General features: G+C 32.0%; 1 protein-coding gene across 1 annotated transcript in view; it reads right to left on the bottom strand.

Moving 5' to 3' along the window:
- Positions 1–27,346, bottom strand: part of LOC103580569 (uncharacterized) — a 221,879-nt gene that overhangs the window by 83,891 nt on the left and 110,642 nt on the right. Inside the window, exons 5-6 of the mRNA XM_008562374.2 lie at positions 20,794–21,052; positions 2,151–2,288 (exon numbers count right to left, since the gene is read on the bottom strand). Coding sequence (XP_008560596.2) covers positions 2,151–2,288; positions 20,794–21,052 — 397 coding nt within the window. The remainder of the gene's footprint in view (positions 1–2,150; positions 2,289–20,793; positions 21,053–27,346) is intronic.

Consider the following 27,346-nt stretch of genomic DNA (forward strand, 5'->3'; position numbering starts at 1 on the left):
GAGCTTTTTTTTATATTTAGGGGAGAGTGAAGCAAAATGAGACTATTTTTTAGCAAAATAAACTTTTTTTTCGAAATATTTATATATAGTCTTTAAAGAGTGTGGGGTAAGTTGGTCATCCTGGGTAGTGAGACCATTTCAGAATTTTAATCAAAAAAGTTTTTTCGTTTTTACTAAAATTGAAAACAGTACGATAGTAATGCTTGTAGGAAAAATAGAAAAAAAATTTTAATTTTGCGGTAAAATTTAAAATGGCTATGTAAAATAAATTAAATATTAATATTAGTAATAGCTGATAATCATACAATATTTATTTGATAAATTTTTTTTAAAGTTCATTTTATCCCAAGTCAGCTTTTTACCGATTTATAATAAAACGACTGATATAATAAACACAAAAAAAATCTTTTTTTTGATAAAATTTCAAATAGGTCGTACTATTTTAGGTGACCAACTGTTGGTTTATTCAACTAAACTTACATAAACAAAAACTAATCTTTTATATCCATCTATATATATTATTTTATACCTCTTATATTTATATTTCAACTATTTATAAATACTTATATAAAATTTGACCTTAAGTTTAAGAGTATGTTCAAAAGAAAAACACATAAAATAAATACTAAGAGTAATGAATGCATGGGTGATATTGTTTGTTCGTCAGCCATACGTGTGGGCCTATGCAGCCAAATAAACGGTGTTAGTCACTAAGATGTTGGTTGCAATGGGTTAGTCTGAAAGCGTACATCTTATGAGTTAAATATTATTTCCGATTGCTATTAAATAATGACAGTAATTATTCAGAAAACTGAGTAAATATATTATTTCCAAAGTCTTATTTCCAATACCAACTCACCTCATATTTCTTATAAAGACTACAAATAAGCATTTATTTTAAAAAAGGAGTGTCATCTTGTCTTACTTTCTCCTACCCGGAAAAAATAAATCATATATGACAATGTATAAAATTGGGCATGTTTGATTTATATTTGCTTCATACATGGAGCATATATCAATTTTACATGGTCAAATTTTCTATATGCTCGATATATGGACATTTTCATTTCATTTTTCTCGGGTATCTATGATTGACAAGTATGAGATGTATTTTAAGTATTGTCTCGTAATTCAAACCGGTGACTTGAGTGTTGGGTGACGATAACATGCCAGTAATTGCTTCGACTCAAGAATGCAATATCCTTGTGTCCTTACACGATGTCTTTTTGTTCTTATTGTTCAACATGCCTTTGACTCTACTTTCCGCTCATTCTTCCCGCGTAACTACAATTCTAGCTTTGTGTAAATCTTCACCAACTCGAGTTGCGTTATCGCAAAAATGATGATACAAAATAAAAAAAAATCCGAGGGAAACGTGATCGTCAAAGAGTTCTTTCATCAACGGTTTACAAGACCGTTTGATCATTACAAAGACGCAGTTGTAATCAATGTCTTTAGATTGTTAGTAAGACTATATACTTTTTTTTTTTTTTTTTTTTTTTTTTTTTTTTTATTGTTATACACTTAGTTGGCAAGGGATGAATTCAATCGATTTTATTCTATCCTTATCATTTCAATCCCACGTGCAGTTTAATCCTCAATATATATCTATATATTGAAAGTTGAAATACTAGGTTAAATGCTTCAGTTGCAAAATCCCTGGCCATAAGATTCTGATAGACTGGAATAAGCATTGACGATGGGATTGGGGAGATTTAGTAAGAACTGAAGGAATCGGAAAACAATTCCAGTGAATTCACTAGAAGTTGGCGTGACTGAAAGTAATATTGGATAAAAGTTTTGTGGTGTGTATATATAGATGCATAGATGTTTGTATGTGTGTAGTATGTAGTAACTGACAGCAAGTCGTCACGTTGAAATTGGACAAAATGTCTAGGTTTTTGGCATGGACAGTGATCTCTCTTGGCTAACGTATTTTATTTTATTTATTTTTTTTTTTTTTTCCATCTATGCCGTGGAAACAAGACACAACTTTAGCAAGAGAATAGCGCATTTTTACGAACAAGTGACAAAGAAATGCCTGAGTGACATGTATCTACAGAAATACACGTATCACAATAGGACCAAATAAAGTATGAGTTTTGTTTGAGTAAAAAAAAATATATAAAATATAAGTTTAAAAAACTTACCCATGTCGTTGTCACCAGGAACCCCCAGGCTGTCACTATTGTCGTTGATAAAGGCTTCCGCCGTTGACGTGAATGTCTGAGGTGATAGCGTCAAGTCCGGTCCACTCTCGCTGTCAAATAGTTCCAAATTGCTGTTTCCTGAAAATTTACAAACAGCATAATAATTTTTTGACATAAATATAGATCTTTATCTAGATCTAGTCCTCTATCTACACATATACCTATATCTCGTATTCGATAACATTTACTTTCATTTGTTGTTTCATCACAACGGAAATTAATGAAAACAGTGGACCAGAAATAACAACATAAGTTTTTACTGATATCTATTAAAAAGTTTTTGTAAAAACATAATAGATTTTATTTTACGAGCCACTCGGAAGACTAACCACCCCAGGCGTCGTTATCAAGCTTGGGCCACATATACAAAAGTAATACACGCCCGAAGCTTTATACAAATCGATTTTTGTCAGCATCGAAATAAATATAGGGATTGAAGTATTCATTTTCATTTTCGTTCTTGTTCTCGTTATAGAAATATTGAATTTTATAAAAAATCTATATACTGTCGAAAAGGGAGTGTTAAAGTGTACTCACGCCGGTGTAAGGGTACTATTTGGCAGTGCTATACAACTGCATGGAGAAAAATGTTGGCTCGAAACCTAGCAATTTTTATTTTGCTGTCGACCAAACTTGAAATAGGAAAGGAAGCATCCAAAAAATTGTTATGCTTGAACAAAAAATTATTATGCTGTATCACAATAGTTACTAAGCGCGAGAAACTTATCGATAAGTTTTGATCACAATTATTTTCATACATTATAATAATTGCGATGAGGCATAATCATTTTTTCTAAGAGCATAATAACTTTTTGGATGCTTCACTTTCTGTTTCAAATTTGGTCGGCAGCATAATAAAAATTGCTAGGTTCCGAGTCAACATTTTTCTTCGTGTGGTGTACATGCGGAATAGATTAAATCCGATCAGAGCATGAGGGTGTGATTATGTGTTTGAATATCTACAAAACAAAGAAAATACTGAGAACAATATTTCGTTAAAATTACGAAATTATCGTTAATTGAGGAAAAAACAATTCTATTATCTAATAAAATAAGCAATGTCACTTTTGTTAAGGTAGTTCACTCGCGATCTATAGTGTGTGCTATTCCTTACTCTCTTACTCGCTATTGCGTCCTTTTACTTGATATCGCTTAATCGCTTTTTCTCATTTTAAATCGTGAGACAGATTCCTTTGAGTATTTGTAACTTTTTTAATCTGTTAGTTTTTGGAAGGGTTTTTAAGCAGAATAATTTGAAATATTCGTGAAAATATGAATTTTTTTTTAGGTTAGTCCGAGCTACTTCATATTAATTGTGTATACTTTGATTATCAATAACTCGCTTTACAAACGTCTTTCTTGTTATCATATTTGAATTACATGAATTTCTTATGAAAAGTCGGTTTGCGAGTAAAGTAAAAATTTCAACACCGTTTTCGGGGTTATATTTAACTCCGTTAACCTCAACAATGGGATAGCGTGGACTTACGCCAGTTTCTTTATTTCACAAATTATAAATACGTCAACAATCCGCCTTCCCCGAGTATAAACGAAATGTCGTTTATGCTGGCTAGTTAAAGGGGCGTAGTTGACATGAATATGTAATGCTCAGTCATTTGGATGCTTTGCTTTAGCAGCAGAGATGTATATGCTGATGCTAATTCAAATCTGAGGGCTCCAATGATCGATTGATATATTCGAGAATAATGCATATACCTTTGGACTTGATGGCCACTCTATCGTCATCGTTCTCGTTCTTGCTACAGAATACATATAAATATTCTGTAGATATTCTATGGTTTATGCTGTTTCTGAGTGTCTCCTTTATAAATATGTAGTCGAAATAGGTCAAGGCCAATGGGAAAAAAAAGCAATGGCTATGGGGATGTGCATTCGAATGCATAATTGAAAAAGTATTGTACTGTATTTGGTCACATATCAATAAATAAGGAGCGAATAACAAAAACAAGGACCTCGAATCATCGAATGAAACATCTAGAAGAAGCTAAACTCGATAAATGCATCAGAGAACACTCACCTCAGTCTATATAAGAAAATGAGAGGAGTTGGGATCGCCGGCGGGCGGGTCTTATAGATCCAAGTTTATTCAACGCGCAAACCCAAACTACCTCGAGATATTAATTTTCCCGATGTATATGGATGAGTCCGGACTAGGCCAACGGCGTCGTCAAGGGAATCTCTCGGTACGTAGTTACATTCAGGGGAACGACGAACGAGTAAAAAGGGATGAATATATGAAATGGGCAGAAGGGTCGAGTTTTGCTGGTGGTAGATCCATTGGGAGTGAGTTGGTTCCTATTCGGCTAGTTAAATTGATATCGATCGTCGACTGGAGAATATCGTTTGCCTTATCTCTATTCCACCACGCAAATAACATTTTAAAACTCTCATTCTTATACGTATTTTTTTTTCTTTCCCCTGATCATTTTTGTCAAAGTACCCACACAAAATGAGCTGGCAACCCCTTGCCCTTACCCTTATTCTTATATTATTAAATTTATACTTTACTGAATTGGGCTATAAAAGTTTATCATCTATAGCACACATCTATAGGATCTGTATAGAAAGTTATTTGTGGCTAATCAAGTATGCCAACAAAACTATATATACACTTGTTGTTTTTATGTTTAGATTTTTTTTTAGGACATTCAGAAGTAAGTATACTTTATTAAAGTACCGAAAGAATTACCCGAGTTAACGTTATACAAGCATGTTCATTCAAGTATACAGAGTAGGGAGAAAAGAGTAGCTGACGATATGCAAATTATACGACGTCCTTGTATCTTTTGTATCGTAGTTTGCTGCGAGTGGTATTATGAAACTTAAGCCGTAGAGCACAAGTGTCGCGTTACGAGTCCGACCTCATCCTCTCTATACTACACTTCCCTCTTCGTCTTTTTTCTTACTATCCGGCTGTTCTGTTTTATCTGTTGCGACCATAAGCTAAAGTACTTTTATTTTCTAGTACTTCTCTATTGCTCGAGAGAAAATGTCTTTCTAAAACTACCTTCTATTGTATTGTCAATTGGATATAAATATGTATTTATTTATTATTTTTCAACGACAATCTTGTCTATTGCACTTATATTGCCACACTTTTTCGATACGTTCGATATATGCATAGATGAAAATATTATTTGGATAGTAGTTTGAATTTAAAACTTTTCAGATCTTCGATCACATGATTCCAGAAACTCCGAAAAACAAAAAAACCATTACTCTGAAATCAAAATTTTGATTTTTTGGCAACAAATTGTAAAATATTCATTTCGTAACAAATTTATCAGCATATTACAATTCTGTGTCGTCTCATATATCAATAAAAATTAATGAATTTTCTAAGACTTTTTCTTAAAATTTATCATCCAAATGACATTTTTTTTCTGTCCTCATTTACATGCGTACATACATCTTGCTCTGTTTTCTATACGTATACTATCTATTTTACTCATGTATGTACTACTAGCGCCCCCTACAAAAAAACTGAACCAGCTGTCAGTTTATTTATTATTAATTTTTTCTTCAATTTATTTTGGTTTATAGGTTAGCTTTAATATTTTTATTACTGATGAGCATTTGAGACGCGCACTTTTGGACTTTTAAAACATTTTTTTAACAATATGATATGCTAATACTCAAATCAGACTATGGTAATAGTTATCGTGCCGAATGGTAATCGATTCATTAATAATTGCTACATGAGCACTAACTATTATTTATCACGTGCTAAATATTACAAGCTCTTGATGATATCTTTGATAATACATCAATAGTAATAGCAATTATCTTGCGGTAGTAATCATTTTAATTAATATGGTAACTATGATTGTCTCCGATGATAATGATTGTCATGCAGTACAAAAAAAAATTCTATACTCTTGCAACGACCGTTTTCTATTTAATTTTTCAGTGAATTGATCAGTTTATTTGCACAATTAATTATCTATAAAAAGCTTGAAAATGATAGCCCTTTTATCAACTGAAATTTGGAGGTTAGAGTACTCAATTTAACTTATTCATGAAGAGTTAATAAACGGTTATATATCTCTATTTTAATAAGTCAATTTAAAAACAACTACATATTACGGAACAAAATTATTACCATCTCAATGTAATAAATATTGTAACGAAAGTGAAAGTGATCTTTTTAAATATTTGAATATCTAGAAAACAAATACCTTCTTCTATTGTTTTATAGAAACGCGACTAGAGTCAGTCAGTCATAGATTACCTGTTTAAAAAATCTTATAGAATCCAATAAATTCTCATAAATTCCCATAGAGATTTTGTAAGAATGAATGAGTTCTATGAGAAGTGCTATTCGCTCTGAGTGAAGCCATGGTAGGGGAAATCAAATTGACTGAAGCGTTTGCAGTGGTTACTTTCGGAGTTACGGGAGGCTATGATTACTGAAATTGTAAGCAAGCACACGTGTAAGTATTTATTTTGTTATTATTTAATTATTTATTTTTCATTTTGATTTTTTCCTTAGTATCATATTTTGACTTTGATATGAATTTCAAACAACTTAACCTAAATGCTTACTGCAATCTTTTTTATTTTTTATCATTATACTTACTTATTGATGGTCCATTTAGCTAAAAAACAAAACTGCAATTACTATAAAACTGTCACATATTTTTTACAACTTTTTTTTTTACTATTATTTATAATATTTATTTATTTTTATGTTTCTTGCTATTGACATACGTATAAAAACATACTCTGACAGCCTCCCGTAGTTCATATTTTGTCTGGCGCTGCAGTCACACTCATAGCGAATAGTTAAGTATAGGGTCTTGTACATACAGCTATAAGAATCTATCGGATTTTTTAAGCAGGGTTAACAACTAAACAGCGAATACTCTGTATTTTAATAAACACTCTTTCTTTGCCTTTCGTTTACCGCTATTAATTATTGTAATATAAGTGATGATAATTTATAAATTACCAGTTATTACAATATTATCATCTAAGATTGAAATTATTATTAATCATTATATCGCGTCACTAATTCCAAAAGGACTTCTTATATTGCCGTGCTTAGAAAAAGAGCAGTAACTTCACTTACAGTTTTTCTATTTAAGTAATGTTAAATTAAGATTGGTAAGACAGAAAAGCAGTAAGTGAATTTACTGCCCTTTTCTTGAGCACGGTAGTATATTTTTATACTCTCTTTTGGCTTTAGTTACTAGGTTTAATACTAGTAGGGAGTATAATTTTATTTTTAATTGCAAATCATTATTCTAAAGCTGAAAATATAGACAAAAAATTGAGAGTCAAAAGAGCGTATAATTTAATCTATATGCCCTTTTAGCTTCCAAAATTTTGTTTATATTTTCAATTTTTAGCTGTAAAATGTAAGAGTTTCCTAAAGCCAAAAAAGCCTATAAAAATATGTCTTATTAGAATTAGTAACGCAATATAAGTGATCACTTTTATTGGTGGGAGTGATTGTCATTCATCTTCCTGAAGATCGGAACGTTTTTCGCGGAACAAAAGTAAAAAAAAAAGAAATGAAAAGTAAAAAATCTACTGAATCAAGATTTTTGAAATATTTCGCTCGTCAGCCGATAATTGCGGCCACACTAAACTACCCCTTAAGTCACCTTTAAAGTCAAATTATATAAATTATTTTTATTTTCGTTGCGTGAAAAACGTTCCGATCTTCAGGTATGTAATTATTCGGGGATGATAATAGTTATCATAATAAAATTTTCTTCTACAGCATTATGGTGAGAAATTTGAAAATTAATGTACAGTATAGTAACTATTAAAATCTCAATGGTAACCATTAAATACCATAAAATTATTAGTGTGTAGCAACGAAAAGTTTATCTGCGAGTAGTAGCAATATTGATGACGATAGTGAAGAATAAGTATTTATGCGAAAAACATATAATCGCAGTAGGATGCTTTGGAAGTGGATGAGCAAGGAATTAGGGTAAGCGAGAATATCAACGATTAATTTAATACCGTTGCTGCAGGAAGGAGCAACGGCGTCAACGTGCCTCGCGCATTACCAACCGAGATAATCCAATCGCTCTGGCACGCTCGGTTATCAATTCTCAGGCGTACTAATCGTGCCATTGTAATTAATGTGGCCCAATTAAGGCGATCACGCGATCCATACCACTGTAAATGCCGAGATTGCTCACCCTGATGTTACAAACTCTATACTCCCAAGAGTATATGCCCTCAAACACTCAAACCAATATCTTTTTTTTCTTGTTAAAAAACAAAATATACTTGAATTATGATACTCAAAGGCGCCTTTCACTCTCAATTCTCAATCGTGCGATATATTAACTTACTGTATAAAGTAGTCAATGGTAGCATAAAATTTTAAAATTTTTTTGTGTTTTGGGCAGCATATTTTAATGGTAAATCCCGAGCCAATTTTCGTACTCGCCCAACCGTGAAATGCATTCGAATCGCGACGCTTCCGACATGTTGACATATCGATGGTAAACCATCCGTGCGTGTGGTCGGGTTAGTTTGTCTCTAGATACTAGTTTCCCTTCTGTCCATTTCATCCAATTTATCTTCTAGTAATATATACATTTTTTAATATATTCCCATTTTCATGTAATAATTTTCATCATCTTATATTCGCTCATTGCTTTTTTCAAGACATCACGCATCAGTGATAGTGTAATAGCATAGACATTATATGTCGAATAGAAATGGATTCAATTCATTCGAATTCATATCCCGAAAGCACTCGGCATAACGATGGAGAAAAATATAACCGAATAGTCTCTGATGCTTAGAAATGACCACATGCATGCCAAGCATTCCGGAAACTCTAGTAAGAACGATAAAATAGACTAACGTCCTTGCCGACATTGTCGTCATCTGTGAAATGAAAGAAAAAAAGAGCTACTGAGAGATGAATGAGGGTTGAAAACGTACATATAGAAATATTTGAATTTCTGACATTTCAAATCAGAATTCTCTCAGCGTAATCCCAGTAAGCTTTGCAAAAGTACGCAGACATATGATAAAATAAATTCAAGTGATGAATGAAAGCATTTAAGAAAATGGTTATATTTATCATGAAAAATTTATATAATTCATTTATCAAACGGTTATTTTCATGGTCCATCAATTTATTTACTGAATGCATCGCTCGTTAGATAAAAAAAAATAATATTTTTTTAGCGGTATTTATTTTTAGTTTGTATTTTAAATTTCATTTTCGTAACGAGCTAGTAAAGTACCGCCTACCTCTTTTGCTTATCCGTCGGGTTTTAATCAACCCTCGGTACCACGGTAATTGCTTAATACCGCGCCGAGCTTTGTTCACCAAGAGCATCGTCAACCGGTACATTGAGGGGGCTAATTCAAATTTAAAATTCCGGTCTACGCTCTATAGTGGTAGCTCCAGTGGCGGCACTTTTGCTGGATCTAGTGTCCTCATCGCCAATGGCAAGCTGTGTTGATGCTGGAAGCTTTATATATACGAGCATGTCTGACCTAACACGGCCATTACTACTGCTTTATTCATGCTTTGCTCATACTATCTACAAAGACCCGCATTATAATATTTTACCCAGCACCATGTGCTAATATTCTTTTCTCATTATCGTACACAGTGATTCTCAATCATGTTGCATTTCTGTACAGTGTTGGACAACTGTTTAACAAATATTTTCTTTAAACTCATCTTTCATCCCAAAATAACGAGTTTATTTACAAAATATGAAGCTTTCAATTTTGGAAAAGCGAAGATTTTTGTATTGCCAGACATTTCAATGAAAATTAAGTTATTTTAGAGCTAGGAGTCTGCTCAGTGTCAGATGTCAATACTGAGAGAAAAGTGCATGGTTGTGGTAACTAGAAAGGGATGGGAATAAGAATATTTTTTTCTTAGTTACGTTCGCTATTATCATTGTTCATTGAACTCTAACACAGTTAAAACAACTACGATATCATCGTACATTTTACAACTATATATTAGTTATTTGAACTGCGGGTAATAGTGGAGGCATCATTGAACTGCGTTTTTCATAGTTCAGAAAACCAGTTTTTTCTCTCAGTGAAGCTGATGAATAAGCGAAAACTATCATTTATTCCGAAATATGAATTATAAATTTCAATGTTAAACCAATTAGTTAACAAGCAAATCGAACTCTGATGATTAAATATTGAAATAGGACTAGTCGGAAGTGAATTGAGCTATTTCATCATGTAGCTCTCGACACTCAATATTGACTTGACACGAGTAATATTAAGCTCCTGGAATAGAACTATGTGTATATATATGGATTCTAAACTAAACTCTGACACTAGAATCCATTTGCGGATTACACATGACATCGATAAGTCGATCCTACTCCAGGTTTTGGTGATCGTGCCTAGCCGTGTTCGTAGTCATAGTCATAGTCATCGTAGCCGTTGTTGAGTTGAGTTGAGTCGTAGTTGGCAATTCCAACATGAGGCATCGTGGCTTCCGGTGGACGGGTCGTAGTAAATTTCAGATCCGACGACAGTCGATTTCGTGTGCAGTCAAACGAAACTCAATGCTTGCAAGGACTACTCGGTAATCAGACGGCATACCCGTTCACGCGTGACATCCATTGTCGTGCGAAATGCTGTAGGCAGGAGAGGAATACACCATACCATTGGTCTACCAATACATCCTTTTACTCACTCTCTCTTCTCTCAACACCAATTGCTATTTTATGCCACAGCAATAGTACCATCAGCAGTAGTAGTAGTGCTATAAATGTGTATCCTTCCTCTTTATTCACATGCACACACGAAACAACGAATATTTTCCACAAAAAAAAAAAAAAAAAGAAGAACCAGAAGAGAAAGAACTTAAAATTCACTTTAAAGGATCAAGAAACTCTAAAGAGCATCACTATCTTATCGCGGGCTTTTAGATTCTACATGCAAAGAGCTTTATCGTCCGGTCATTCTTTGATGCTAAGAAAGATAAAAAAATATTGATTTTTCTTTAAAGACCACCACAAAGGCCCACTCAGTAGTGCAGAGTCGCTTAGCCAGAAGAGCTTATAGATGGGTCATCGTAAACCACCGTGAAGCTCTTGGGTCCCTACTGCATCAGTAATACTAGAGCCAGCAGCAGCAGTAGTAGTAGTAGTAGTAGTAGTAGTAATTCAGTGACGTCAAGGGGATTGCCTTCGTCTCCATAGCTCAGTACTATCCTCGTGCCAATATAACGATAATCCAGAAGTAAATATCAGCTTGCATGACAGCAACCACATCTCACCTGTTTTGTTGTTGGTTGTTACTCAACGACGGCCCGAGGGATCTTCTGTTTGGTAAATATCATTTTCCTTGTCATCATAGTCATCGCTGTCGTGTTACTGGTTATTCCAAACATTGAACCTTCTCGAAAACATACTTGTGCGCTCTCCACTATACATTTGTGGACCCAGGAAATAATTAATATCCTATATATATATATATATATATATATATATATATATATATATATATATATATATATATATATATATATATATATATATATATATTATTACAGGAAAAACTATAATATAAAAATGTGTGTGTATATATATATTTATATTTCTCGTTGGCGGAAGGACAAATCCTCAGGACTCGAGGTTTACGGCAGCTCGTTATTTGTGGATTAAACTTATCTAGAGGTACTTTTGTCTGACGTTGCACCGATGTTCCATAGCAATTTCATCGTCGAGCACCAGCAAATCCTCTAGGCCATTAAGATTCTTTTTTTTTTATTTCTTTGTATACAACATAATCGAATATTAAATTGGCAATATTTTTTTTCACTATAGTAAAGAAAATTTCTTTATCAAGAATTGATCTTGATCTGAAATAGTAGCAAAGGTATTGGTGGATTATCTGAAAATATTTTACAATTCTTAAGTCCAAGTCCATTAGCAATCAAAGTAACTTGTACTAACTGATCCTTGGGTTCCATCTTGGTTTAGTTTCCCTCATTTCCAAGAAAATCGACTATCTACTCAACTCGAAGGGAGGTGCTGCAACTGGTTCTTAGACCGGAGTACGGCGATAGCAACTACTGGGAATCGGCTTAGCTCCAACAAGAGAAACTTGCCCAACAAAACGGAGGCCGAGGTAACTAACCGACTTATAGGTTTGTTACTTTAATTGTACTTTAATCTTATTTATTATCTTACGAACTAACTTGTATTGCATTTAACCAATTATTATTATCGTTACAATTATAACAATATTTGGCTACTTTAATAATAATGCTAAATTAAGTATCCACAGATATTTTCATTTTATAGCTGCCGTTTAGATTTTTTTTACTCTTCCTATTGTAAGTTATTATAATTGAGGGTCACGTGGAACAAACCAAAGGCCGGGTATGAAATTCAATTATTGACAGGTATAGATAAAAGTAATAAAAGTTAGAACGCTTTGAGAATAGTGAATTACAAGTAAAAAAATACTCGAGTTAAATTTGCCACACTAAACTAGTAGTAATTGAACTACACTTTGTGTCATCATATCGACAAATGAAGTAGCATAAATGGCACTGTATAAGATTTATCTTTACTGTAGTAATTCTATTTACTATTCAACTGGGGTAAACATTTGTAGGCTCAGTAATTCGAAACTACTCAATGTAGTATGAAAAACTCATCCCGTGGTTTCTTTAACCACATAATTTTATAAGAATTTGTTGGTATTACTATTTTTGAAGTACGCAATATCACATAATTTGTACAATCTACTCCAAAGTGGAGTAAAATGCAGTGTTGTAAAATCGAATTCAATTTTTTCATAAATAGCTTTCATTTGAATTTGTTATGAAAATATAAATTTTTTGTTTCAAATTCAGAAATATTATCCTTGGTTCAAAAAAAAATATAGTAGATATAAATGTCCTTTGTCATTTATAACCTTTCAGTCCCAACTTCCAACCCCTTTACCCTAATTAAAGAAAATGACATACTCAATGATGAATCTATATAGTATTAAAATTGGATTGTATTGAATTGGTTTGAATCATTTTCTTTTGGTCAGGGTAAATATTTTATTTATTTATTTGTTTTTTCTTTAAAGTATTCAATTGTTACAATCGATTTTTGGTGAGTCCATTGTACAACTAAAACCTTGCTCTCAAATAATCGAATCTTCTATAAAAATTTTTTTTTTTTTAATAAAATAATTTATTAAAATACGACAGCCCATTTTTCAAAAATTGGTTTAGTCTTGTATATTTGTTGCTTTAATAATATTATAGTTGAATCAACGGTCATAAAATGAAATTTTTTTGATTATTACATTATATCATTCGAAAGTATAATTTTACCTGAAATATTTAGTTATTAATATTATTTTTTTAATCATTCATTATTTTTTAGCTTTTTTATTAATCAGCCTTTTTTTTTCATTGTAACATTAATTTGAAATTCAAATTTTAACATCAATTTTCACAATCGATTGTTGAGTTATCAATTGCCCAACTATACAGTTGCTTAAGAAAAAATTGTTTTTTTTTGCTAAAATTAGTCGATCTTTCGATTAATCAATTGCTTATGAACGATTAACTGATGGCATCGATTGTCTAGTACCGATTGTAAATAATCGAATAATAGCACCCGATTGTGACAACACTAGTAAAATGACTGACAAACGAAAACAACAGCGCCATCTTCAATTTTTTTACCCCAATGTGTGGTTGTACTGGCTCCACAATTGTAGTTATAAGTACTATATCTTAAATGTATGAATTATAACCTCTAAAATTGGATTTTATTGCTTGGATTTTATATCAACAAAAATTAAATATTCAATGAAACTATGTTAGTAATATATCAATTAATTTGTCATAAAGATAATTCCAAATGAAAAATAGATATCATCATGTATAGAAAAAAAATTTACTTTAAAAATTTTGTGCGTGTGACATTTCGAATTAATTATTTACAAATATATTTAAAAACCCTTGGTGCGAACAGTATGATATACATTCCTAAATACCATGAAAAATAATAAATATCAATTAATATATATTCAATAAATAAATTAAGGATACAAAATTTTAAACTATGATGTGGAGTAGTACGAACCACAGCTATCATTTACCAAGGAGTTGTTTTAACCAACGATAGTAGTAGATGTTACTACAGTTTGTGCACCACAATTAGGCTATTAGTCATTACTAAATGTGCAGTGATCCTATATATTACTACTTAGTGTAGTATATGTATCCCTGATTGTGGTAAATTCAACTACACCTTTTTTGACGTGTAAACATAAGTTTTGACTGATATCCGAAATTATTAACACACGTACGACTTATACGCTATTGGAATAGATATATACGTGAAGCTTTGTAAGAAATACTCAAAAGTATGCTAATGAGTGTCTATCGATGATGGGTAATAAAGGGCGCATACAAATGATGATTAATTTTGTCACTAGATGACTCAATGAGTTACTTCGATATTTTTTGCACGCTAGCTATAGTACGTGTGACTAAAAAATATTTTTCGCACGGCTGATGACATCACTATTTGAATGATTAGCTTTTTTATCACTCGCTGTCATATCTAATATTTTTAGCAGCCGACTGTAGGCAAAAATATAATATTTAATCGTTAAAAATAAAAGTTTTGATATATAAATTTGATGAATCTATTTTAAGAAATATAGCAAAGTCATAGATTAAGAATAATATGTTATCGTGAATAAAAGGTGTGGAAAACGAATGGGTTAAAGTAGTGGGTAGGATGTGCATCGTAGTATGAAAATTTATTCTCTGTAGATCAGAGAATCAGAGGGGGCAGTTAAAAGGGTGTGTAGTTGGCATAAAGTCAAACGGCATTAATAATTTACGTAGTTTTCGTCTGTGGCCGGTATAGTACACACACCTATACACACATATACCAAAAACCGCACCCCTTTGCTACAACTCTCTCGCTCTTCCTCTTTTCTCTAGTATCACAATAATTTCTCTACACTATTGTATGTATTAGTAGCGAATGAGACCGATTGTATAAACGCGTTCGTGTTGGCGATTTTCGATTTTCTCATCACATATATATTTTTTTCTTTTCTGTCTCATTCTGTTCCCGAGAGTGTTACCCGAAATCCCAGCCTGTTTCAATGCTCACACATGCACACCACATACATATACATATAGAATGTTATGAATTCAACCCCCGCGTGGATACCTCCCCTTTACTCCCTCCAGTAGGCAGGCAACGGCAGCAACGACGACTGTTCGGAAAACACGAGGATTTATGGCGAACGCTTGGGCCAACGATGCATTTCGTTAATTATTTTCCGAGCTACGCGGCTGCCTGCATTTACCGCACACTATTCTACATCTACACACTCTCATTTTAACTCTGCTTTATTTTATACGTTAATTCAACACAACGACCTATATATTAATACATATATAATAAAATTCGTATATACATATGTACATATTTTTATACCACCCTCAAAAATATATATAGATATCGAAGTACTGAACTGCAGACCTTTTGGGTAATTGTAGATTATAGTTAATTATCATTTATTTTTATGTGTAATTGAGATCGAGGAAATTAATTTATTTGTTCAATCCTCTAAGAATCCCTTGATGCACAGCACATCTAGGTTCTACAAAAATGAACTCGAAAGCTCGACAATATTTTCTTGTTTTTACAGCGAGTTTTGTTAGCAAAGAAGGTTGGTGGTGGTGGTGGCGGTGGATATAAAGGAGGAGGTCAAGGCGGACAAAAAGAGTAAGAATTGTAATAAGAACAAGACAGAGGAGTTGATCCTTGTGTAGTTGGATCAGAGTTAAAATTGAATCGGCTTTAACGAAGCAGAACGAACGCAGAAAAGCTTGAGAAAGACTGGATTCTTTTTTTTCTTTTTCTCTTTTTTTGTTATCCTTCTTTATTTTTACTTTTTATATACTTTTCCTTATTTCTTTGTCGTTTCCTTTACTATATAGCTAACATAACATACGAAACGCCACACGTTTCAAGACTCCGATTCACGTTCGTACTTTTCTTCCTGACGCTTCTGGGGAACTTGTGCACGTACACTTCCCCTGGCTACGTGTCCTTTAACTGAGTCTTAAATACGTGACGCAAGGATAATGGGGAAGATTTCACAGCCGAGATCCACCGTAAACCGAACGAACGAAGGAACGAACCAGCGCTACAGCAACCCGTACTCAGTACCTACGTGAATTCGATTCCCCTCGAGACTAACTTTAACTTTAACTGACAATCTTTAAGTGTCACGAAGAAATACAAAAATGTCATTTTATATGTGACGTGCCAAAGTAATCCCAAAACTTGCCATATTCGATTCTAACAAAATAACGAAAAAAAAAAAAACGATATACAGAGTGAGACAAAATAAGACAGCGTTTTTTAACAGAAATACATTTTTTTATTTGCAAATAATTGTGCATAGTTTCTAGAAAAAGTATGGGGTAAAACGGACCGACTAGAACGACCATGTTAGAATTTTGATCAAAAGAAAATTTTTCGTGTTAACTAAAATCGAAAATAGTATAATATCGATGCTGGTATGAAAAAAAAAAGAACTTTTTAACCCGAGTCGAAGTTTTAGTTTTCTTTTGGTTCTTTCAAGTTCTTAAAATTGTATTTTCGATTCAACTACAAGTTCTCTACATTTCTATTGATGCTCTTACATTCTCTTCACGTTTTTTTTGCTTTTTTAATTCTTGATGGGCTGTTCTGATTTCTCTATCCAAAATTTTTCATTCTCGGATTAGAAATTTATGTAGGATTATTCGCTTTTGATTCTCCTTCGTTCTCAAAAAATCAATTTAAAAATTTTCATTTTTCAAAAATCAATTAATTAAGAATCTGCCAATCGTTTTCAAGTATTGGCCGACGATGACTGCCAAAAAAGAAGTTTTATTGTTTGTATTTGCAGATTACAAACTTTAGTTTTCAGAAGAGCATTATTATATCAGTACCCAAACGGTTGTTTATACAGAAGGAGAGTGAAAAGAGAACCTAGAAAATCATTTACTTTATTCTCTTTTATTATTTTGACGTGTAAAACAGAAAATATTATCATCAGTAGAGTACCAAAAGGCAATCAAAATTACACAGAGTTAAATGAGAATGTGGTAACTCGTATAATTCTCCTTTGGTTCTCTTCAATTGTGAAAAACAGGAAATGAACCGACAATTAATACTTTGAATCAAGAATTCTGTAGAGAAATTAAAAATAATTATGTGAAATAAATCAAATATCAAAATTCAAATCCTAGCTAATAGTCATAGAACATTGATTTAAAAAATTAATTGAAAAAAAAATTTTTTTCTTAAACTTCATTTTATCCAGTCAGATTTCTGTGGATTTGTAATAAAATTAGTGAGAAAATTTTGAAATAGTCGTACTGTGTGGGGTAATCATCTCATCTCATATTTTTTCTAATGACTGCAAATTAACATTTACAAAAAAAAATTTTTTCCAATAAAAAGTAGTGTCTCATTTTGCCCCACTCTCCCCTATATCATTATTATTCGCAAAGAAAACGCAAAAAAAAACTTTTAAATCACTAGCATTAAATTTTTTTTTTATTAGTTCCCATAATACAACTCTTCTGCTCCTGGTTGTTCTTATTCTTTTAGTTATCCTCCAACTGGTGCGTCTAAATCGAGAGACTACGATTGTTTTCCTGACTGCAGAAACCCAAAGATTTAACGTCCTTTTTGCTCTCATTTCTTTTTCGAAGAGTTTAAGTTTTTTACACTCCCTTTTTCCAGCTCAAAGCTTGCCCGCGGGCGTCTAACTTATAACGAGAATTGCTCTCGGAGCAAACTTTTGGAGTTACTTTCCCATATTCCTTTCGGCGTAGTCGTGTGTGCGCGTAAGTTACCCTGTACTTTTTTTTTTTTTTTTTTTTTTTTATATCACTATTTTAAACTTTTTTTATCCATTTCCCTAAAGATTTTTTTTCTATCCCGCAGTACTTGCATGTTAAATTCCACGCTGTGGTCGCCCATTTCCTCATGCAGAAAAAAGGAAATAAAATGTCCGCGAAAACTTATTACCCAATTTTTATTTTGTACATAACCCGTATACATTTTTTTTTTTTTTTTAAATAAAAATCAACTGTATGTGAGGGTGTGGGTGTGCGTGTACAGTATCGATTCATTAGGATTTCAAAACCCTCATATAATTTTTAAGTATCGACTATCGATGCATTTACATGGAAAATTTAACAAAGCTCACCGCCCGTATCATCATCGGAGAGTTAAAATGATGGTAAAGAATAACGAACAAGCTTCATACCCCTTTCAAAATTTTTCCCGCACACATTCACTTGGAAAAGCTACTGGGGATAATGTGCATCGAGTTACTATCTCTTCTCTCTGCTGATGGCACGGTCTTTTGTGAATACTAACGATGCCGCAGCTTTTATATAATAACAATAATAATAATAATAGGAATAATAATAATAATAGTGTAGGTATATGTGCGTGTATGTTGATCCCTCTCATAATTGGAAAATTTCAATGACCGAGCCGTGACGGTTATTCAAAAATTTCTCGTGAGTGAATTTGAATGCATAGAATTTAATACGTTGCCGTGTTTGACAGATTTCAATTTATAAATTCATGCACACAGTGTTTGTATACGCTATGAAATTTCAATTTGTTTTAAGTTTTAAAATGTTTAATTTTTTTTTCTTTGCTTTTTTTTTCTTTTTTACTAAAAAACGGCTTCGAAACTAAAATTTAGGTAAGCATTTAGAGGCATCAAAAGTATTGCTAATGTTAGCAATTGATTTTAACGAAATGTCATAGTAGATATTTTTTGTTAAAACACAAAAAAGAAAGTAGAAAAATTTTAATGGAAATTTTGACTTTTATTGGAACGGCAAAATAAACTGTTGTAAACAAATTTTATTATTTATTTACTCAAGTCGGATTCAAGTTTATTTCATAAAATGAAATGAAATGAGGGGCAAAATGAGCCATCCAAAAAATCTTTGATTCTGAAGATTGAGAGTTTTTTTTTATTTTTATTTTAAGTCGTAAACTAGTAGACCGATCAACTTCAAAATCTAATCAGTTCTAAGTCTTAGTGAGCCCTTTTGATTGCCACTAAAGATATTGTCGAACAAAAAAAGTTTACATACACATCCACATCCACACACACACACGGACATCACGTTGAAAATAGTCAGATCTAATAAATACTCGATTTTCGAAAATCGAATCGTCATCAATAACTTCCCTTTTTTTAAAAATTTTCAATTTTCATCGCGGGAAAAAAGATGAAAATTCAAAATGGGAACAGAATGAGCCGTTGTTAAAAAAATTTCAAAGTTTAATTTTTTTTATATACTTTTGATTTATTTAAGTCGGTAAGCAAATAATTGATAATGATATGACCCAGTCATGAAAAAAAATTTAATTTTATCTCATCGAATCCTTTGTATTTTAAAGTAAAAGTGCATTTTCTGAAGTTCTACGTGTTTCAAAAATTTTTTAAAAATTCTTAAAATTTTTCAAAATATTGAGCTGAGTAAATAATAAAGTAAAATGAAGTGTAAATAATTATCTGTTAATTATCATAAATATTTTTTCCAGCTAATGAGCATTTTAAATAAATCATACCTAACTTTACTAATTTACCTAAAAAAATTTTGAATTTAATTATTAAAATAAAAATTTGTAGGCCTGATTTAGATTTTAAATTTTTTAACAAATTTTAGCCCACATTGCCTCTGATGTCCGTGTTGTCTTTTGTAGAGAACAAAAAATGTAGCAGTCCACTTTACCCCCTTTTCTATGCTATCTTAAACAAAAATCTGTAGTTTGCTGTTCCAAAATACATTTTGCGATACTTTTCCCCATAAAAAATCCTTATAAAAATTTTCCTCTTCAACTTTAACATTTAATAATTTTTTTATCCGTAAGTCGATCTACGATTTTGAAAACTTTAGATTAGATTGTTACTGTAACCTCATTGTTTTTACAGCTCTATTTTTTTTGTTATTTATCTGACAAGTTTCTGACCCGAAGATATTTTTGATAGAAAGTCCTTGAGGAAGTTAAGAATATTTAGGATTTATCGCAAAGTCATACGAGCCACTAGACAACCAGCTTTAAACCCTATGAGTCGAGAAATCGTCCGGAAGGCGATTCGCTCCGTTGGCCATGTAAACTTATATCCATACTTGTATTACCCCGAGCTTTTTAAATCAACCGGCCTGAAGAAACTCGTTGGTTGATCTTGTGGGTTTTGGGTTAATCCCAAAAAGTTCTCTTATCTAGCCACAAAACAACCAACGCCTTGTTCCGCCCAAAAATTAAATAACTTTATCCATCGTGCCAGTTAATTTTTACTAAACTTTTAATTTTATTTTTACGATCACCCTAAAAAAGGGGCCAAAGAAAAAATTAATTTTTCTCCGTAAGAATTTGTCTTAATTTTTTTTTTTAAGACGCAGTATAAGTAAAAGTAAAATAACCTCATGAGTATAATGAAAAAAAAAAAAAAAAAAAAAAAAAAAAAAAAAAAAAAAAAAAAAGTTTATTTTACGAATAGGGACGATTGTTGAAACACTTACCGGTAGCAGCTGAACCAAGTCTGAGTACAGCGTCGCCTTGAAGTGATATTGAGAGGGTGGCGGTATCTTCAAGTCGAGCAAGAACTTCCTCTGGTATGTCTTCTGGTTCGCGGAGGCGGAGGGTGACTTCACCTCCGCCTCCGCTACCCTGGCCACCAGCACTACCGGGACTCGTTGACGCCGAGTACATAAACACTGATCCGTATCCATGCAATGACTGCAGAGGTAATCTTACACCTCCTACTTCACCGACTGGACCCTGACAAAAAAAAGCAACAAAAAAAATAGTTATTTAAACAACTTAATGTTTACACACCTGCATATTTATTTATTCTGATAATAATCTGTACGTAACGTTATTTATTAATAAAATGATGCAACATATTTATTTAATAATGGATGAAGTATGAGAGTGAGAGGAAAATCCATGTTTGAACGATCCATTTGGATTCGAAATGTAAACGCCAGCGCTCGCTCTAGTACAGAAGAGAGAAGGGGCCCATTATTTACGTAAATTGATTCGTTGAGCTGAGTATATCCTCGTCGCATATTTACTGACATCAGGCAGGAGGACAGGAGGGCAGAAGAGCAGAAGGGTAGACTGGATAGCTTGCTAGCTGACTGGCTAGGTGAATTGTCGAATGAAAAGGGAGGATGCTGCTACTGGGCCTGGTAGCCCAACAGTATACTGGATCCAGCATCCAGCAATGAGAGTAATTTATTTTAATGGTCATTTTCGTAATGGTCCTTTGAACATGGCACACGACCACACTCAATTGTCGCTTTAGTACTCGCTAGTGGGCCAAAAGTAAATTTAATTCATGTACGCCAATACGTTATTCGAATTTTATTTTACTGACAAATTTCAAATTATTCACTATACATACATACATACATACATACATACATACATACATACATACATACATACATATATATATGTGCAGATTATATCATTTTTTTTAGGCCGAGTGGTAAAAATTATTTAGTACAGGGTAGAAGTACCAGAAGTGGCTACTGCTCAATTTTGGTCATTTAATATTTTATTGTAAGTGATGAAAAAATGAAAAAAAAAAAACTTTGATTGTAATAAGAGTGTTTTTGAACATACTTAAAAAAATGGTTATGTCATTGCGGATTTTTAGAAGATGTTTTATTCAAATTTTTGAAAGGTCACAAACTGGCAAAGAAATAATACCCCTACTTTACAAAAGAAGAAGAATGAATAATTGCATTAAAGTTTTCAATTAGAATTTTGAAAGCTTATAAATATGTGGAAGTAAAAATCTCTTGAAATGAAATTTTTATTGTACATAAAAAATAGTGAAGCGACAAATTTGTAACAAAGATTATGGTTTAGAAACAAAGTCCGAAATAAAAAATCGATAGAATAAAAATTTGAAATTTTTAAAACGTGCTCGAACAATACGGGCAAAAACAGAACATAAGTAGATATTTAAATAGATCACAGGCAATTGGACAATAAAAGAAAAACAATTATGCCATTGTTATCATTGCAATAATAACAATGACATGCTTGTTGTTTTTTATTGTCTAATTACCTGTGATCTATTTAAATATTGTTTGGATTTTGGATGCAATAAATTGGAAATAATTTCAGATTTTCAAAATAATGAGTGTATGTATGATCAGATAAAGATTTTTGGATAGAACAAAATAAGGATTAATGGAATGTATTATTTTTTCTTGGATTTTGGAATGCTATTATTAAAAAATGTAACAAGAGATAAATTATTTATTATTATTTTTTTTTTTTGGAAAATTGCAATGGACCTACATTAATATATAACGGGATAAATTTGTAAAGAACTCAATTTCTTGTGGTAAAATATTGATACGTTTTCATCGTATTTATAAGAATCTAGTCAAAAATTACAATTTAAAAAAAATTTTTTTTTTTTGAATCAACATTTCCCAAATTTAGAATCGAAATATTTAAAACTAAATTTCTGATTAAACTATTTAAGATACCAGACAAATGAATTGAAATAAATTTGTAAAAAATTATATTTTCTACAAAATTGTTTTAATAAATTTTTATCGTATCTCTAATATTTAACCCAAAAATTATGATTTAAAAATCCGACATTAATTTTAATGTTTTAACCCTACTGTAAATGAGTTGAAAGCTGACAAAAATTAAATAGTGTACGTGATTTTAAAATAACATAACCTATTTACATAATTTTTGGACTTCCAAGCGAGTCATTAAAATAATTTAGTTGCTCTCGAACTGTTTTTAGGCTTTTAATTAAAATATCAATGAAGATATTTTCAGGCGACCAATAAATTTAATGAATGAGTAAAATAATTGTCACCTAAATGTGGATGTTAGAATTCTAATTAAGGCTAAACTTCATTTTAAATGCATCCACTAAAAGCTTTTTCCACAGGAGGCTTAAAAAAAAGAGAATCAAGTGCTGACTATTTATCTATTATTAAACTCTATTGATATTTTTTTGCTATATCTGACATATACGCTGTGTTCTTATGGGTGAAGATGTCTATTTCTACTTATATATTTATGTCTCGTTTTATTTTATGACTAGAAATTCCCAGAGTAATTTTGTCGGATCTAAGGGACGTGGGTTGACTTGTAGTAAACGTCGTAAGTGGAACGATCGATTTACGAACGTGACACAGAGAAGAGAAGCAGTAGTACACCGTTCTCGAATATCGTGTTTGGAGCTCTAGGAGATCTCCCAGAGGATACTATAAACACAGTGTAACCCGAGAAGACGAAAGGTCTCACGAGAGGAAGTTGCTTATTTTTATGAGCAAGATTTGTAGGAAATGCACTACTACTACTAATACTTATTTACTCTATTCATATATCCCACCGACAATCAATAAATTACTTATTTTTATTGCATCCTACTTCGTCCTACTATCCAACAGTTACTATTACCGTCATTATATTTACAGACATAGATCAAGTTAACACTAATGCAAGTGTCGGATGTCATCTTGTTTTACGATTCGTTTGTTGAACAAAATATTATATCCATGAGAATGACTCAACTGGGTAATAAAAAAGCTCAAAAATAGAGAAACAGCATAACAAAATAAAAAACACGCGACGACGGTAAAATACGAGCGGTTGCTAGAGCGCACTCAATATCAATGTGGCGCCGAAAATTATCTATAGCGTCGAGAAACTTTAGATGCGGGCTTTCAAAACGACAAACAAACGGTAGCAGAAGCAACATTTAAAACTTTTCTCGCTATATGAAGAAAAATAAGGCTTCAAAATATTGCAAATTTTATTATGATTGACTAAACTTTAAACGGGCCAGTTTTTAATCATTAGTATTGATTTCAAATCGAACAATAATATTTTTAAATTCTTTTGAGTAAATGTCAAAAATTTTTGCTCAGTATAATAAAATTTTGGATGGTCGATTTTATTTTTAAATGATAGTGAATCATTTTTTATCAAATTCTTTTCATTTTTTTATGACAACGCCATTATTAAAATTAGCAAGCTATATTTCTCGAGAAAAAGAGAGAGAGGGAGGGAGGCTTTGTTTCTTAACGGAAGACTTGACTTGTTTACTGACAGGATATAGGAAATGAGGACCAGGTTTAAAGGTATCGGATAATTATTGAAAGCTGATTTATTCCTTATCGACGGAATTCGTTTTTTTCCGAGAGCCGGGCACGATCACTGTACCTCAGAGTTTCTTGGCGAGTCCTCTGTTCAATTCGCTGTTAGATCTTGAGTGAAGGTACACACTATTGAATTGTCTTCATTGGACTATGCTTTGTTTTATTTAAAAATGAACAATTATACTATTTATAGTAACAATTGTCTTTCCCCCCTAGTATTTCGCCGAACGAAAATGAAAATCGCAATGCTAATTTGTATAATTCGTTGCAACGATATAACCATTGTAGAATACTCGGCAAATTTTATTATTCTGGTACTTCAAAGATTGTTTATATACTTGTGTAAAAAATAGACTTGGCAAAATAGATTATTACTAAGAAGTTATTTCAAAATTAATGCCGGATCTATCAAAAGTCGAGTAATCTATACATTTTTAATGAAACGAGGAATAATTTTTCCGTTGATTCAACAAAATATTGTAAAACACACTCCAAAAATAATTGTTTAAAATATCAAAAAGTTCGATTATAAATAAAAAGAAAAAATTCAAAATCAATAACTCATACAATTTTTCCGTTCACTTCTCTACAATAGCATATGTTTTAAATTGCCATAATGGCATTACAATCATTACATACATCGAGTATCTTTTTTTCCTGGCTATTTTGCCCAAATCCGATTTTAAATGCAAACTCCTTGAAACTTTCCACTTTGTTTATGAAAAACAAAAAGAAATATTAAATAAAATGTAATAAAAGTAAAAAGCTCTTAAATTCGTGTCCTAGTTATCGCATGGGTGAAAATATTGTCCAAGAACAATTGCTTGGATCTACAGTGTGTGTAAACGACAGATGGTGACACATTTGCGAGAAATGGAAATGTGTCGTCCTCGATTGTACACTCTTTGTTTATTTTAGTTGGTTTTATTTTTCTTTTATTTACTCTTGTTCCCTTTAGCTGGTTTTTATTTTATATTTTAAAAAAAAGAAGAAATAAAAAAAAAACTCTTTCGTCGTGCGTTGGTTGTCTCGTTGAAAATTTATGGTTCGCTTGTGGCATCCACCGTTACGCTCGTCCGTTTTGTACGGTGTTCCGAGGCTATTTCGTTATTCCGAAACATTCGCTTTAATGACTCCCAGGCTTTCAAGAATAATATGGACTACGCTCGTTCAACAATGCAATACACCAGAACACTCGATATACATCAAGACAGCCCGGTTGTTCACGTTTACACGCTAAAACATTAAACAATTTTTACCATGTTACATCTACATACATCAACATATGTATCTCTATCTGTACTTTTTTTATTAATCATTTTAAGTATTTTCTCATTTACCTCGCATTCTACAATTTTTATATTTTATGTTAACGGAAATAACGCAACTTAATGACTTCTTGTAAAAAACCGGCATATGTTCACAAATATATAGTAACATACAGGGGTGGGGGACAAAACTAGACGTCTTAAAAATTACTCTATAGTTTGTAGATCTCCTGCCGCTTTTATATACAAACTATAGAGTAATGTAATTATTACTGTGCTGCATAGGCATATTTACTTAACATTTCTCTCCGTGTACTGTTATCATTTGAGTAGAAATTCAAGTGTCCTGAAATTTGTGTTTTTTTTTCTACAAGAATTTTTCAGTGGACTCAGTATATGGTTGGCTACACAAAATACATACGATGTTTTTTTCGCTATGTATAAATTTAAATGAGTTATTTATCTTCAATTCTTTGTGTTTTTCGTCATTTTTAATTACTGACAGTATTGCAATTAAGCAACTATGCAAAAATATTCGAAGATTTTCGAAAAATTCGGAAAGGTTTTGGTTTCACCCCGATTTTCAAAAATCAAGTTTTCATCAGATGTCGACGTATGAAGGTGCTAGGATACCATTCTGACATTTTCTGAGAGATGTCTGCATATGTGTGTGTGTGCGTGTGTGTGTGTGTGTGGATGCAAACCTCTCATATCTTTTTAATGAATGAACCAATTTAGATGGTTGTTGCGGTATTTGAAAGATTTCTTCTGAATTTAGATTTTTACAAAATTTTAGATCATTTAGTCAAATAGACTGAGATATTTAAGAAATACGAAAAAAAAAATTTTTTTTTTTTGGTTTTTTTAAATATTTTGAAAACTATTGAATCGATTAATTCCAAAATCTAATCAGCTCTAGAACTTGATAAAAGCTTTCAAAGAGCTCGAAAACAACGGGAAGTTGTAGTGTGGCCCACAGGGCCAACCGTCGCCTAGATTTATTTTTACTTAGATTAGATATAAACAATATTATTATAGTTATTTTTTTTTAATGAAATATAAATTTTTTTAATGTTTTTGGGGATGATCCGTTTTGCTCGCCCAGAAAATATTTAATTCTATGGTAATTGGGAATTTGGATTAATTACTTCAAATGTAAATCAAAAAAAGAAAATTCATCTTATTGAAATAAGGGAGGGTGGGGCAGAGTGGGCCCCTCAAAATTTGCCATACAATAAATTTGGACGGATAATAAGCTTATTGAAATTTCTTATATAATGAGGGATAAAATAGACCACCAAATTTTTTCATCGAATATAATGTATCAAGAAAGTTAAAGATAGGGAAGCCTGGGACACGACGGCCCTCTTAATCCGGTTTTTTCTTTTTGTGGCTGTTAACCATCACATTCGTTTATTTGCCGTTTATTCCGAAAGAATCTGTCGAAATTTCGCAAAAAATCGAAAAAAAAAATTTTTCTGGGTCACGACGGCTCCCTTTCTAAAAAATTATAAAAAAAAATTTTTTTTTAATTTCCGTCAAGTTATGAGCTCTGTAATGTTTTTATCATATTTATGGTCAATATGTAATATGTAGGGTAAAATGGACCACTCGGAAAAAAATTGTAACGAAAAATAAAAAAATAAAAAAATTTT

This window comes from Microplitis demolitor, chromosome 6 (genome assembly GCF_026212275.2).
Source record: "Microplitis demolitor isolate Queensland-Clemson2020A chromosome 6, iyMicDemo2.1a, whole genome shotgun sequence".
In the NCBI taxonomy this organism is placed as follows: domain Eukaryota; kingdom Metazoa; phylum Arthropoda; class Insecta; order Hymenoptera; family Braconidae; genus Microplitis; species Microplitis demolitor.